The sequence below is a fragment of the Pinus tabuliformis genome, chromosome X (genome assembly GCF_031772625.1).
Source record: "Pinus tabuliformis cultivar Carrire ecotype Pingquan chromosome X, CPIR1, whole genome shotgun sequence".
NCBI lineage: Eukaryota > Viridiplantae > Streptophyta > Pinopsida > Pinales > Pinaceae > Pinus > Pinus tabuliformis.
In genome coordinates this window covers 320,024,769-320,041,428 of record NC_142308.1, presented here as the reverse complement: position 1 = coordinate 320,041,428, position 16,660 = coordinate 320,024,769, and the positions used below count along the sequence as shown (strand labels likewise).

Sequence of the window (16,660 nt, the reverse complement as noted above, 5' to 3'; positions counted from 1 at the left end):
ATGGTTTAATCTAGATTTTTTAAGTTTTACAAAGTTTAGGTTTTACTTGTAACAATGTATATGTTTCTTTATTTTATTATTGTTTTATTTATTGTTTTTACTGTATTATGGTTCTCCATCAATGATGTATTATCGTGTTTTTGTATATATCTCTTATGACTTCGAAATTAGTAATAAAAGGGATTAGGATGAATTTCACACTATTCTCTAAATATGGTTGGATATAGGGTTTTTTCCACAACACAAATTATGAAAGTTATCATAGCAATATTCATTGAGTCTAGAGGCTTATTTTACAACCAAGTATGAGGGGATGTGTAAGTTTGTCCTTCCGTCGATGCCCTTTAAAATAAAAAATAAAAATAAAAATTATGTTCTAAATAGAAAAATAATGTGAGCTATAATTAAAAAGAAAATGAATATGTTGTAAAGTAAATAAAAGTAAAAAAAAATGTGAATAAGATGTTTAAATCTTATACTTTTCAAAAATATTTCAAGAAGATATTTAAATAAATTATTTGAAGATCTATGTTAACTAATTTATGTCGATATCAACTTCATATATATCTTTATAGAAAAAAAATGTTTCATGGTTAAAATTTTTATTTGGTGCTTTATTTACTGTATTTAGTATTCAAAAATACAGTTTAAATAATGAAAAACAACACATTATATTTTGCATTCTAAAATAGTTTACATGTGAATAAATTTAATCTTTTTAAACTCACCTTAAATCTGTATTAAAAATAAGTCTATACTAATATTAATATTAACTTATATTCAGCTGACATCTTTATGGTTATAAAAATATGTTATGAAAATCCATTACAAGTCTTCCACATAATGTCTTGAACCTTCCAAGTAAATACGGTTGTATGCCATTGTTGGTTTTTGGGATTTGCTCTACCTTGTTGATCATGAGAATGAAAATAAGTTAGAATATAAAATAGAAATAGTAATTTTGGTTTTTCTATTATATTTTTTAATTATTATATTTTAAATATAATAAAAATTTATTAAAATTATATTATTATTTAATTCATTTATTTATTTGAAAATAAATTTTAAACCATAAAAAATGTAATATACCCAAAAAAAAAATAGTTTCTGCAAATTCTGACTAAAACATTTAAATACAATATAACTTTGGAAATGTAAAATAATACAACAAAGACCAAAATAATAATTTTTTTTAAAATCACATACCATAAGGACGTATGTGATCATATATAATTATTAATATGTAATGCCAAAAGGACATCTTTCAAGTTAACGAAAGCGACAGCCATTTACCAAAACCATCAAACGAACCAGAGCTGAACCGCAATTATTTATATCGTAGGGTTACGGAGTGGTGAACCACAACTATTTATATCGTAGGGCTACGTTACTAATAAGTCACAACGATTTCAGAGGGAATCCAAAACCAGCAGATGAAGCAGCGGTGAACCGGCATTATTTATATAGTAGGACTACGACTCGACCCTGAGCTAATTTCATCGGTAGGTTCCCCAGGAGTGATTAACAACACTGATTCCTCCGTCCACAACAAGGTTATGCCCGCTCACATATTTAGACTCATCGCTCGCCAAGTACAGACATGCCTCTGCAACATCCTCCGCTGTAAGAACCGTTCCCTCTAAGTTGGCAACTCTGGTGCAAAAGTCCGCCACAGCGGGCTTATCCACTTCTTTAGAAAATGCGGAAGGGTCGCCTTGCTTCTTGAAATACCCAACAGTAAGATCCGAGGGCAGTCCATAAGGAGACACAGCGTTGACTCGGATGCCGTATTTGCCCAGCTCAGCTGCGCCGTTCCTCGTCAGCCCTATCACTGCATGTTTGGAGGTGGTGTAGTCATATGGACAAAGTCCTCCTACAACACTTGTAATGCTGGCAGTGTTGATTATGGTGCCCTTCTTCCGCGGAATCATCACGCGGGCAGCGTGCTTCATGCCCACCATCACTCCTCTCACGTTTACTTTCATCACTCGATCGAATTGATCCATGTCATACTCTGCTACGCTTTTACCTGGAGCTGCTATTCCTGCGTTGTTAAACATTATATCCAGTTGACCGTGTTTCTCTACGGCCAAATCCACCGCTGCGCCCACGTCTTGCTCATTGGTCACGTCGCAGTGCACGAAAATTGCGGGAGGAGAAAGGGATTCGGCCAGCTTTTCCCCAGCTACGTCGGCAACGTCCGCGATTATGACTTTGGCTCCGTGCTTTGTGAAGAGCCGAACGGTGGCTTCTCCGATGCCAGATGCTCCTCCCGTTATTATTGCGACCTTGCCCTCCAGTCTGCATTCAAAGATCATTGCCCAGAATTTTAAAACCAGTGACCATTGCAAAGAACATTCAAAAGTGGCAGGTTTCCGTTAAAAAAAATAAAAAAATCTTAAATTTTTTTAAGAATGGAAATAGAATCAGAACCATTAAAAATTTCTAAATACTCAAAATTTCTAAATTTAACGATTATAACTTGAATTTACAAAAAAATTATATTAAATTTGATCGAAATCCTGCTAAAATTTCTATAATTTAATTAAAAAACCCAAAAATAATACACTTATATTACAGCCAAACAGAATACCAAAACCAGGTACCATTGTGATAAATAGAAACAAACAGTTAATTAATCTGCACTTCTGGGAATTGTCTTCTTTGCTTGAATTCATCAGTGTAGGTTTCGATTGTTAAAACCCTGCTGCTGTCTCCACACCCTATCAATCCAGCCATGCTGCTAAAATCCTATCCACAAAATCTTTTTTTTTAAAGGGATTTTTTTGTTAACTTTCACAAATTTAATTTTCTATATAGATTAAAAGAAAACCAAAATGTTTTTAGTAATTTTTGAGCTGAGATATGATTTGTAATTGTGTTAGTCTATATTAAAGTTGAAATTTTAATAATATTAACAGAAATAAAAGTTTAAAATATTTAAAAATAAAAAATAAATTTAAATAATTATATAAAATATTTAAATAATGTTTATTTATAAAAAATTATAGGTAAAAAAAATTTGGATGCCTTGGCTCATGTTAATCCTTATAAAATTTAGATATCTCAACTCAGATTAGATATATATTTAAAATAAATCTATACTAATATAAAAACGAAAGTTCAAAATCATACTTTAGTCCTGTAACATTTATACTTTATATTATAGTTTAAATCTATAAAGAAATTTACATTTTCATACTATTCCTACAAAACAGATCACAATTTCAGAGAACTCTCAAAGAACTCTCAAATTTAACAGATTGCAAAATGATAAAGCGATTCTTCTCCTGTGATTACCGCCGCTCTGCGTGGATGTTGAGATTTCCAACACGGGTACACTCTACGGGTACCGAGTGCATCAGCCTCTTGGTTAGACATGGTTAATTGGAATGAAATTTGGGTAATTAGATAGCGCGGGAAGCTTCACTGCAATAACAGGGAAAAGTAGGTGTATGGAATTATCAGGTGTTACCGTTTTATAGCTTCCTGTGTCGTATTTGATTGGAGGTTCTTCAATCTAAATGGATAGAACTTAGTTGACTATTGTTTTGGCATGTGTTAATGGCATGGGTTAAATCAAATTAGCTCACTATTATTTTGGTACGTAAATAAAATATTTATTTAATAAATGGATAAGTACACATTATTATTAATGCATTGGAATTTTATTTTGATCTGCAATTATTTTTTTGATAAATTATTAATTTAATGATTTAATTTAGTTATCTTAAATCTATTTTATAGTGTTATATAATATTATTTAATGTTTTTATAACATGGGAACATTGTTTTTTATCTTTAAAATAATATCTGTTTTTCTATTTCTCTTGATAAGTTTTAATGTTTTCAACAAAAAGATTTATTGCAGATCATATCATAGTATTATTAATATATATTAAAATAGATTATTTTAAAAAAAAAAATATAATTCGTTTATTTTATGATATTGAATTTAATATTAATGTTTTTAATAATAAGTTTATAATACTAAGTGTGTAATATAAAAAATTTATAGCAATATTTTTATATATTAGAATTTATAATATTGTGTTTACAATTTTTTTTAAATTAACGTTATAAATGTAATATTAATTATGAATACAAAAGCTAATATTATGCTTTTATTATTAAATACTAATACAAAAATTTCAATATTGTAAACTCAATATTATAAATTCTAATCTTGATTTATAATAGTGAGTTTATAATATTAAGATTTTAATGTTAGAGTTCTACAATAAGGTTAAATTCTTACCATATATCTAATAATTATTAATATGTTTCATATGCATTTATAAGGAGTCTATATCAACTACATTTATTAATATAGTTGTGCTAGTCATATAAATATTCCTATAATTTATTTATAATATTATATTATAATTAGTTATTACAATATGATTTTGGATGTAGATAATTGGTCATAGAATATATTATCTGTGCATTATTTCATGAGATCAACATTGTATTAGTTGAGTTGAGGTCATCCATGCTTCAGAAGGAAACTGCGAGACCAACGAAACCACAAAAACTAGGGATTTTTCCTAACCAACCGATGGAGCACTTGAGAGTCGAAGCAATGTCGAAATTGGTATCAAAGGATCGTGTGTTCGTTCCACCCTAGTACCACGGTTGGGTTTGACAAGTCAGGCAATCACTACCTCACCTAAATAGAGTATAGAGGATTCAAATGGCTTTTAAAAGAATAGTCGTCGAAAAAGTTGAAATTGATCCAGATCGCACTACCTTACCATTTGAGTGGATAAGTACCACTTGAGTGGATAAGTTGGTTAACATGATGCAGCAAAGAAGTTCCAAGTCCATACGAAATACTCGAGCTTAAGCACGACGTCGGTGTGTCAAAATCAACCTTGCAATTTTATAGAAAGAAGAGGAGAAAGGGTAGCTCAGTGCAAAGAGTCTTCGAAGAAGCATAGAAAACATAGGAAATTGTGGTGTTCATCCTTCATGTTTGGCAAAGGTCATTCAAGACTTTAGCGTGTCTTTATTGTCAATTTACTGGATAGTTGATAGAGCCTCTTCTTTACAGGCTCAAGCTTCATAGAATTATGATCCTGACACCTTGCAGAAGCTTCAGGCCATCCAGATTGGGACGCAACTATGAATGAAGAATATCGTTCATTATTGGCAAATGATACATGGGATCTTGTTCCTCTTCCAAAGGGACGAAAACTTGTTAGATGAAAATGGGTTTACAGAACCAAGTTTGGACCAGATGGAAAAGTTGATAAACATAAAGCTCGTCTTATTTCTAGGGTTTTTTCACAAGTTGAAGGAAATGATTATACTAAAACATTCTCCCATGTTTCCAAAATGAACTATATCTTCCTTGTTCTTTCCCTTGCTGCCTCTTTCAAATGGGAAGTCCATCAGATGGATGTTAAATCTGCCTTCTTGCATGGGGACTTACATAAAGAAAACTATATGGAACAACCTCTTGGCTTTATACAAACAGACTCCAGCCTTGTATGTCAGCTTAAGAAATACCTTTATGGTCTCAAGCAAGCCCCTCAGGCTTGGTACACCAAAATGGATAGCTTTTTTTTTTAAACTCACTTTTCTAGGTGTCATTCTCACAATATTGTCTACACCAAGAAAGTGGGTAAATCTCTTATCATTCTTGTTCTTTATGTTGATGATCTTATCCTACTGATAGTGATTCCAACCTTATAAACCATGTGATGTCGAGCCTTAAAAATCAATTTGAAATGACAGACTTAGGACACTTGCATTATTTTCTTAGTTTTCAAGTCTTGCAATCCAATGAAGGTATTTCCCTTTCCTGGTCCAAGTATGTCTATGATATTCTAAACCACTTTCACATGGAACATTGTAAGCCAACCCCTTCTCCCTTTCATTCTCGAGCCAAACTTTCAATCATTTGTACTTCCCCTAAAGTCAATGCTACCTTATACCATTAGCTTGTAGGAAAATGTTTGTATCTAACCCATACCCATCCTAAGCTTTCCTTTGTTGTTGGCCTTATTGCTCGGTTTATGCAAAACCCAAATGAAATTCATTAGAAAGAAACTAAAAGAATGCTTCATTATGTTTGAGGTACAATTCAGTTTTGGATTCATTACAGTGCAAAAGCATCTCCTCTATTGGTTGGTTTCACTAATTTTGATTGGGTTGGCGACCCCGATGATCAGATGTCTATTGCAGGTTATGTCTTCACTCTTGGTTCTGGACCGATTACATTGGCTTGCATGAAACAAAATTCCATTTCTCTCTCTTCAGCAGAAGTAGAGTATCATGGCATTGTGGAAGCTAGTAAGGAAGCCTGTGGCTTTGTTAGGTCCTATCAAAGTTTGGCTTTCAACAACAATATCCGACTACACTTTTGGTGTGATAATCAAAGTGTCATTCAACTATGCAAAGATCCAATCTAACATCAATGCAATAAACATATTGAACTACATATGCACTTCATCAGAAAGCTCATTCATGACCATGTTCTTGAAGTGCAATACTGTTCAACCGATGATCAAGTTGCAAACATCTTTACAAAGGCTATCACAGAGGTGAGGTTAACTAAACTTCGATTTATGTTTGGAGTTCAGGAAGTTGTCACTGAGGGGGGATAGGCTCTAATGCCTCCTTCCTTCTCCTATTGTGTCATATTTGTACATCCTTCAATCCTATCCCAAGTTGCTCTTAAGGAGGGATGTTAGGATATTCCGACACATAGGAAATAGTTAGGTATAACTTGGTCTAGTGTATAGTTAGGTAAAGTGTGTTTCTTTAGCATGTACTTTTTGTAACTTACAATCCGACGGTCACAATATGTTCTAGACATGTAGTGATCCAACAATTCATTTTCTCCTCAGTATTACTGAAACTTGATCCATGACTTAACACCTGATTGGTCCATGATCTCTATTTAAAGAGCATGGAGGGTCGTTTTTAAGGTGATCATTCATGAGATAAACTTATGTAAATTTTCTTTCTTTTTTATTAATAAATTACATGAAGTGGCCACATTGGCTTAGCCCGTGGACTTCTTCGCTCTTTGAGGGCCTCTTTGAGGGTTTTAACCACGTCAAGAATATTAATGTATTGATATGTGATCTATTTGTGAGCGGTTTCCTTTGGTGTTTTATGTGAGGAACTTACCCTATAAATTCCTACATGGTGTATTGATAAGCCATGACATTTGATGATGGTATTGTAAAAAAACTTATTCACAGATTAAGAATGTCCATGACACACTTAGATGAATCTCTATGATTAAGAATTTTGTTACATGTTTTTCTTAAATGTATATATGTTTAACTTATATACTAATGGTCTTTTACCATTAAAAATAATAATTATTATTATTTTAAAAAAACTTATAACTTAGTTATTTTTATGAATTTTAAAATTTTATGATACTTCTTATGTGTTATGCCTAACAATTACTACCCATTTACAAACTAACAAAAGCAACATCATTTACTAAATAATATATATATATATATATATATATATATATATATATATATATATATATATATATATATATATATAGTTAATTTGTAATTGGTTAGAGTAATTTAGGCCAAACATATAATTAGACTTAGCCACTACCACTCTAATACTAGGAGTATATATAATAGTAAATAAACTAGATATAATAAAAATTAGGACTAGAAATTACCAATAGTAAAGAGGGTGCGAGATAAATGTATTTGTAATGGTTTTGTATGAAAGATAATAATTTTGAAATTTACGCAAAATTATTATATTTAGAAATTGGGGTCAAAATTTTGAATATAAAAAATTAAAGTGTAATTTGGTAAACAACTTTGTATACTTGTTTTGACTATAGTTTTCTATAATATAGATATAATTTGAAGATATTTAAAAGCTAATTGAGTAAATCAGTATAATGAGGGTGTTATGTTTTTAATTCTTATTGGTTCGATTATATGAGAAAATTTATTATATTTCCTATGGATTGATATAAAAGGGGTTAACAATTTAAAATTATAAATGTCATTTTACCAAGTCTCTTGTTAATAAAAACATGTTTGTCAAAAGAATATAAACATTAAATGATAAAAATTTAGCAATAAAAATGTTATTTTAGTAATAAAATTTTGTAGGTAATAAAATTTTGTTAGTTTCAGACTCTTTGTGAAAAGAAAGGAATTGTTAAATGATGAATTTTAAGATGGATTAAATTATATAACGAACTTTCCCTAAAACACACAGATATGTAAAGAGGTATATGATTAAATATGTTTTGTAATAAAATATATGAGTAAATATATTTTGTAATAAATTATTAATTTATAAATAAATGTTAATGAATGAAAAAAACTAAACCTATCAACCTTTTGACTTATATGTTTATGATATTATATGTTCATCGACACATTTTCATTAGATAATATCAACTCTATCGGTTCTCCCTATAATCCCTCACTTTTAACTGATAATAATTTCCTCACATTAAAAACATATAAGTAAATGTTATGGGTCACATGATTTTAATTATTTCAAACCCTTAAAATGTTTAAATCATGAAACATTACATTCTTTTTGTACATATATTATTTATTTATAAAAAAATAAAGTATTTATTTATAAGAAATGAAGTAATGCAGCCGAAGGGAGTTCTTGGCCTTATTTGCTCTACATTTTTTTTTCAAAATTGTTTAATGAATTCACTAACAATCTCACATGATTCACCAAATACAAAAATCTCTGCATTTCCCCATTATATAAACATAACGTAAAAGACTCCCAACTAAATGTAGCCACATCGTTGAGGTTCCCAACTAGATATAGCCACATTGTTCATTCTCAACCACAGTTCACGCATTTGTTCTTTTCAAAAATCCCAACAATCTCGAGCCCAAAGTTTCGATACCTCCCCACTAAACGTATCCACATCATTCATTCTTCGACATAGTTCTTACATTTTTTTTGCTTAGAGACACTAAGAAACCCGCTCGCAATTGCTAGAATCCTCTATATTGTTCTTAGCACTTTGTTAGCACTGATTATTAGTGGAATTTAAGGAAAGTTTAATTACAAATGAATCAAGTAAGTACTTTGTTGTGACTAAAGTTTGGGAGGGAAATTGTTTGTGAAAAGCAAGCATTCTGTCAAGAAAGAAGCACCTGTAGCCATGCTCAATCTTTTTTAAGTTCAAAATGTAGTTATTCTTTTTTTGTAGGTTTTTAATTCTTACAAAATTTAATATCTTATTTTTTGTGACAATGAAAACTGGATAAGATTAACATAATACCCAATGTTTCATGTTGAAGAATATAAATTATAAGTACCAGTACATAGAAAGCCTAGCATAAGATAAGGTCGTGGGACTACAATATTTACCTATAGATGAACAGATAGTAGATATTTTGACTAAAGATTTACCAAACAAGAAACTTGAGTATTTGAGAGACAAGATTGATTTGGTAGACATCTCTTCTCTAATTGAGAGGGAGTGATGTTGGATAGTTCTTCTCTTTTTGTGTTGTGCACTAGACCAGGACTAACAACCATAAGTCTTAGTTAAGGCCATAAGAAAAGAATGTAGTATGGAGGATTGAATAAGCATCTAAGATTGAAAATTCACGTGGATTAGAGAATCTAGGAAAGAATTTATATATTAATCCTATTTAAAGATGAGGTAGGACATCCAAGACAATAATATTTGAAGAGGACCAATATTCTTTGAGGATTAAAGATTGGAAATCCAAGATAAGAATAATCCTAAAAGGACATACCATGTGAACATCCAGATGGGATATCTGCCTCAGAGGCAGTGTGGAAACTCATGTAAAGCCTCCCAACATAATGCTCTTAAATGAAGTTGAGTCTGTCTAGTTAAGGCCTTCAATGATAGTGTTGGTTATGATATAGATGCTTGATAGATGTCTTATCAATCTGACTCTTATTGCTTCAAGATTGAGATTCCTTGTACTTCATAATGAGATTATGAATACCATGCTAGCTAAGAGGGAGTGTTGGAAATTGTAACTAGGTTCGGTATTCATAATTACCTTTTGTAAACATGACATTGCATATTTTATGTAATGTATAAAGAAAGTTTTTTTATTTTATTTTATTTAAAGCATGGGTTTCATACTCAAGTTTTGGTCAAAATCATCTTATTCACGCTTATAAGTATTTCTAGGTATTTCTTGGTCAAAGAAGAAATTTGTTCATGTATTATAGTCCAACTTTGACTCTTTGTAACCAAGAAATATTACTTATTTTGAGTCAACAAAAAACATTTGTTCCCCCAAGACGAATTTGTCCCAATTAAGATTAATTCATCCTAAAGGAGGGTTATTCAACCCCTCAAGAAGGTTATAAATAAGAGGATATTGACTCATTTTTAGCACCATATCATCTCAATTTTGATCTAAAATAACGAAGAATGAAAAAGAGTTAAGAGGACTAAGAAAAGGAGAAGAAGTCAAATTTTATTCAATTTCATCTCTTTCTATTGATGCCCATGAAGTTGCTAAGGTTTCTATGCAGCTATGAAATTACAAGAGTCTAAAATTACAAGCCCAGGGTTCTAAAGTGTAGTTGCAGGCTGAAATTATAGAAGTGAATATGCAAGGTCAAAGTTTTGAAGTTTTCTTGAAGAAGATCTTGTTGGTGGGCTTACTTGGTGCATGGGAGGATTCTTGGCTTTGGTCTTTGGTTCTCAGAAGTATCATTGTGAACAAATTCTATAAGAAGAGAAGTATTCTTTCTAGTTTTTCCCCTTGGAGGGGTTTTACCCTGGCTTGGAGCCTATATCTTGTGTACTTTATCTTGTTTTGATCTTCATTGTTGGATAGTTCTTCTCTTTATGTATCATGGATTAGAATAGGACTAACAACCGAAGACTTAGTGAAGGCCATAAGAAAAGAATGGAGTATGGAGGAATAAATAAGCATCTGAGATTGGAACTTCATTTGGATTATAAAATCTAGGAAAGAAGTTGTATATCGATGCTCTTTGAGGATGAGGTAGGGCATCCAAGACAATAGTAGTTGAAGAGGACCAATATTCTTTGAAGATTCGATATTGGAAATCCAAGATAAGAATCATCCTAAAAGAACATACCATGTGAACATACACATCAAATATGTTCCTCAGAGGTAGTGTGGAAACTCACATAAAGTCTCTTAACATAATGCTCTTAAATGAAATTGAGTCTGTCTAGTTAAGGCCTTCAATGATAATGTTGGCTATGATATAAATTCTTGATAGATGGCTTATCAATCTGACTCTTGTTACAGGAATGCTTCAAGATTGAGATTCCTTGTAATTGATAATGGGATTATGAATACCATGCTAGTTAAGAGGGAGTGTTGGAAATTGTAACTAGGTTCTGTCGTCATAATAACCTTTTTGTAAACATGACATTGCATATTTTATATCATGTATAAATAAAGAAAAATAAATTTTATTTAAAGCATGGGTTTCATGCTCAAGTTTATGGCTAAATATATTCTTCATGCTTATAAGTACTTCTAGGTATTTCTTGGTCAAAGAAGAATTTTTTTCATGTACTATAGTCCCATTTGAACTCTTTGTAGCAAAGAAAAAATATTTATTTTGAGTCAAGAAAAGCCATTTATTGCTCCAAGACTAATTCGTCCCAATTAAGATTAAATCATCCTAAAGGAGGGTTATTTGACTCCTCAATAAGGTTATAAATAAGAGGATCTTGACTCATTTGTAGCACCATATCATCTTAAGTTCAATCTAAAACAGTGAAGAATGAAAAAGAGTTAAGAGGACGAAGAAAAGGAGAAGAAGTCAAATTTTCTTGAATATCATCTCCTTCTATCGACACGTGTCAAGATGCTAAGGTTTCTGTGAAGCTACGAAATTGCAAGAGGATGAAATTACAGGGTCGAGATTCTAAATTGTAGTTGTAGGGCTGAAATTCTAGAAGTGGAGATACAAGTTTAAAGTTTCAAAGTTTCCTTCCAGAAGATCTTGTTGGTGGGCTGACTTGGTTCTTGGGAGGATTCTTGGCTTTGGTCTTTGGGTCTTAGAAGTATCATTGTGAAAAATTCTATAAGAAGAGAAGTATTGTTTCTGGCTTTTCCCCTTGGAGGGGTTTTTCCCTGGCCGGGAGCCTATATCTTGTGTACTTTGTCTTGTTGTGAACTTTATGCGACTTAGAACTTGAACATCCAGATTTCACCACCATATTTTGAGAGGATGACCTATTAGCCCCCATTATTCATGGAAAAATTTGCTAGCCACATGATCATGATGAATAAGAATCTAGAAGAGTCCATATTGTAACTCTCATTAAAAATTTTAGTGATTAAAACCTAACCACTAGTAGGCTCTTGGGTTCTGTTATAACCAGAAAGCTAGGACGAAAATGGGTTCCATTATTCTTAGGTGCATTTTTTCGATGGATGATTAGAGTAGTCAAGATGGATAAGGAAAGAGCATACAGAGAGAATTTGTGCATTGTTGTAGCCTATAGACCATAGGCCTTACTTATTTCTACTCACAACCATGTTCTATTCAAAGAAAGAGAGTAGAGTGGCCTCACCTTCTAGATGCATTTTCTCTCAAAAGGATTTCCTAGGTTATATATTGTGTCAAGTCATGGTCTGTGAGTTTCTATTTATTTTTAATATATCTTCTATAGAACTATAATTTTCATGCATATGCAAAAGACAGTAATTTACATATCCAAAAATCTACAAAAAAAAACCTCATAGTGTATATTTTGTATTTTTAAGTAGAATTTATCATATTTTTTGGGATGAAGAGTCAAGCAAAATATCCATGGTATTTTACGGATCGTATTGGTACGAGATCATGTTTCTTTGGGTATATTATGGATATTTGCTAGGAATTTAGATTCGTTAATCCAAAAGTCATAAATCCCTAGACATAGTCGATGAATCTATGAATAACCCTTGTGATCTTGTAGAGGAGAAGGTTTCACAGCTATAAGTAAAAATAGTAGATATAAGATGTAATTTGAATTCCCTCGTGTCATAACTAAGAAACAAGCTCGAGCTATTCAAATCAGATGGGAGTTCTAATGCGAAGGAATGATCATAGGGGAGATAATGAGAAAGGGAAGAAATAGAGAATGATTCAAAGAAAACACCCAAAAGAGATCAATCCAGTTCAAGTTTCATGAACCATTCAAAATTCTTGTTCAAAATGGAAGTGAAGGTTGACATGAATCCATAATAAGGTGAGATTGAAACTCTAAAGCTATGTAATTAGTTGTAGCAGTTATAAGTTTATTTTAGTATTCATCATATAGAGGAAGAATAGAATATTTCATTTGCATGGTGAAATTAGAGGGCCATGCACTGACTTGGTGAGAAAGCCATAAGGATACCTTGAGGTTGGAGGGATGTCCTCTAATGTTTAAGTGGTATGAATTTAAAACCCTCATAAAGTACCAAGTTTACCATATTGGGTATCTAGATGACCAATGGATCCGATGGCACTACTTCAGGCAAAAGCAACCTAGGTAGAGCATACATGAATATACCATAGAGTTCAAAAGGATGGCCATAATTCTAGGTATCTACCCAAAGAAATCATATGTACTCATTAAGTATTTATGGGGCCTACACAACCATATGTAGAGGTAAGTGATGTTATTTATGTCTAGGTCCGTGGATGAGGCTTGAGTGCAGGCACAAAACCTAGAGAACATAGGCTAGAAGAAAGGAAAATCAAGTGGACTGAAGTAGAACGAGCATCAAGATGATTCTAAGGAGGTGAAGAAGAAATCAAAAGGGGGAAAATATAAAAATACGGTAGCCACAAAACACTAGTGCAAGGATCCCAATAGCCACTATAATCACTTGTAACATTGATGGTCAAACAGAGGATAAGTGTTTGAAGTTACATCCATAACTTAACCTAAAGAAAAATTAGTAATATAATAAGAAGAAGGATCTCATGGAAACTAATTTGAGCAACTAGATTAAAAGTAGCATGGATGTGGATGAGAGTATTAGTTTTACATTATTATAGAAGGAGGTGAATCTAAGTAGCCTTCAGAGAGAAATAAATGACATATAATCTTACACATAAAGATACAGGTCAAGAAGACAAATATTGATGCAATGTCTAACTTAGGATTGCATGCAAATCTCATTGCAGTAGAGCTAGTCAACAAATTGAGATTGGAATTTCATGATCATCTAAGCCCATATCCTTTGGGATGGGAAAATAATGATGCAATGTTAAAGGTAACAAAATGATGAAAATTTATATTTTCTTTTAGTGTTGATTTTATTGATGAAGTAGAATTACAATGCAATTCCCCTTGATGTATGTGGAGTGGTGTTTGGAAGTTCCTAAATCTACACGAGAGGTGAAATATTCATGTCAAGAGATAACCAATACCAACTCATTAATGATGGAAAATTTTTCACCATCAACACACACAAATGTAAGCTGAAAATTTCATTGGTATGATCCAACCAACCCAAGAAATTGATTAGTTGTAGTAAGAAGTTTGTTCTATTGGTTTTAAGAGAGAATCATTCAGTATATAAGGATACAATGAAGCAACAAGCAATGAATATAAGACTTGTTGCAAGCATATAAGGATGTGTTCCAGAAGCTTGAATGGTTACCACCTAAGATGGAAGTGGAATAAGAGATTCAACTTTTACTAGACATCCCATTGCCAAACATTGGGTTGTATAGGTAGTATGTTATAAAAGCAAGTGAGGTGAAGAAATAGTTGTAAAAGATACTAGAACAAGATGTCAATTTATCAAGTACATCATCATAGTTGTAAAAAAATACGGGACTTGGTAGATTTGTATTGATTACAAGTCGCTAAAAAAATTCACACTCAAGAATAGCTAACCCCCTGCCCAAAACTGATGATTTCTTGCATCAGTTGTAGGAAGAGAAATACTTCACTAAGCTTGACTTAAACTCTAAATATCACGACATTCGTGTTAGAGAAGAAGATACCAAGAAGATCACTTTCAAAAGAAGGTAAAGTTTGTATGAGTGGCTAGTCATGCCTTTTGGCCTATGCAATGTACCAACTATGTTTACGAGATTAATGAAAGATATATCTTGCCATTTTGTGGATTAATTTATTTTTTTCTATTTGGATGATATAATGGGATATATTTGTTCCTGGGAAGAGAACATATCACATGTTATAGATTGCTAGATACATTGAAGAACCAACATCTGCTAGCAAAAATATCAGGAAGTGTGATTTTGCATAACAATTGTTGGTGTATATGGGGTATGTGATACATGGAGGAGAGCTTAAGATATATCCTACCATGATGGAGGACATCATGAAATGGTTGGTGCCTGCTAATCTTTCTATGGTTAGGAGTTTTGATGGGGTAACACAATTTCTATGGAAATTCATGGCCTCATTTTTAGCAGTAGTAACACCACTCCATGCCATAACAACAAGTGACAAGAGACTCAAGTGGGGAAAGGGTCAGTAAAGGACCTTTTAGGAGCTAAAGAAGAAGATAATTCAAGCACCAGTTATGGCATTACCGAATTTATAGCATCCCTTTGAAGGGGATGCAGATGCAAGTGGGTATGCTATGGGGGAGGTCTTGATGTAGGAAGTAATGCCTATATGCTACCATTTTGAAGCATTTCATGGGGAATTTCTTAACTAACCTACCTACGATAAATATATCTATGCCTTGGTGTAAGATGTGAAAAATTGGAAGAACTATCTAATGGGAAAGGAGACAATAATCAACACAAATCACAAGCCATTATAGTACATGTAGGCCTAGTGTAAGCTACAACATATTGAGCATTACAAGTGGATGGGTTTCCTACAACAATTTCATTTAGTGATAAAGTCTAATAAGGGAATCACATACAAGTTTTTTGACATGCTTTTAAAGTCACCCCAATCAAATATCATTACTTTGGGAACTCTAATGCACATGAAGTCATTCACTCATGATGCATACAAAGAGCAATATTCAGAGGATGAGGGCTTTAAGGAGGTTTTTCAGCAGTTGTAGATTCAGAGTCATGTGCATGATGTTGACAACATTGATGACTACCATCTCTAGGATAGTTTACTCTATAGACTAGATAACCTAAGTGTTCCTAAAGGTGAGCTTTTGTAGCATTTTAAAGAGGCTCACACCTCCAAGGTTATGGGGAACTTTGGTGTAGGGAAAATAATGGCCAACTTGCAAAGGTATGTGTAATGTCCCAATATGAAAGAACATGTAGCTAGCTTCATAAGAGAATGCATGATTTGTCATATCAACAAGTCTAGTAATAGGAAATAGGGTCTATGCCATCCCTTGCATGTACCCACTCACCCATGGGAAAGTATTTCCATGGATTTTGTGGAGGTTTACCAACAACCAAGAAAGGACATGACTACCTATTCATGTTAGTTGGAAGGTTGAGCAATATGTGTGTTCTTATGCCCTATAAAAGTACCATAGAAGGAACAAATAAAAAAAACTTGTTCTTTGGAAAGGTCTTCGTACACTTTCTGAAAGCAAGGATAATTATTTCGGACAAGGAGACAATATTTCTCATGAAATTTGGACCACATTATGGGAGAACATCGAAACAAAGTTAAAGAGGTCTATAGAATTCTGTCCTTAGACAAATGAGCATACATAAGTAGTCACCATGACTTTGGTACATCTTTTCAGGGGTTATA

At 32.4% G+C, this 16,660-nt stretch overlaps 1 protein-coding gene across 5 annotated transcripts in view; it reads right to left on the bottom strand.

Annotated features, from left to right (window-relative positions):
* LOC149139742 (zerumbone synthase-like) overlaps window positions 1-16,660 on the bottom strand; it is a 187,180-nt gene that overhangs the window by 53,268 nt on the left and 117,252 nt on the right. For 4 of the 5 annotated variants that reach the window (XM_089448558.1, XM_089448557.1, XM_089448561.1 and 1 more), the window contains one exon: window positions 1,181-2,301. The exons of the other annotated variant lie outside the window; for it this stretch is intronic. In XM_089448558.1, the coding sequence (XP_089304684.1) occupies window positions 1,497-2,301 (805 nt within the window). In that variant the 3' untranslated portion in view covers window positions 1,181-1,496. Of the gene's footprint in view, window positions 1-1,180; window positions 2,302-16,660 lie in introns of those variants that run through there. 5 annotated transcript variants of the gene reach the window in all.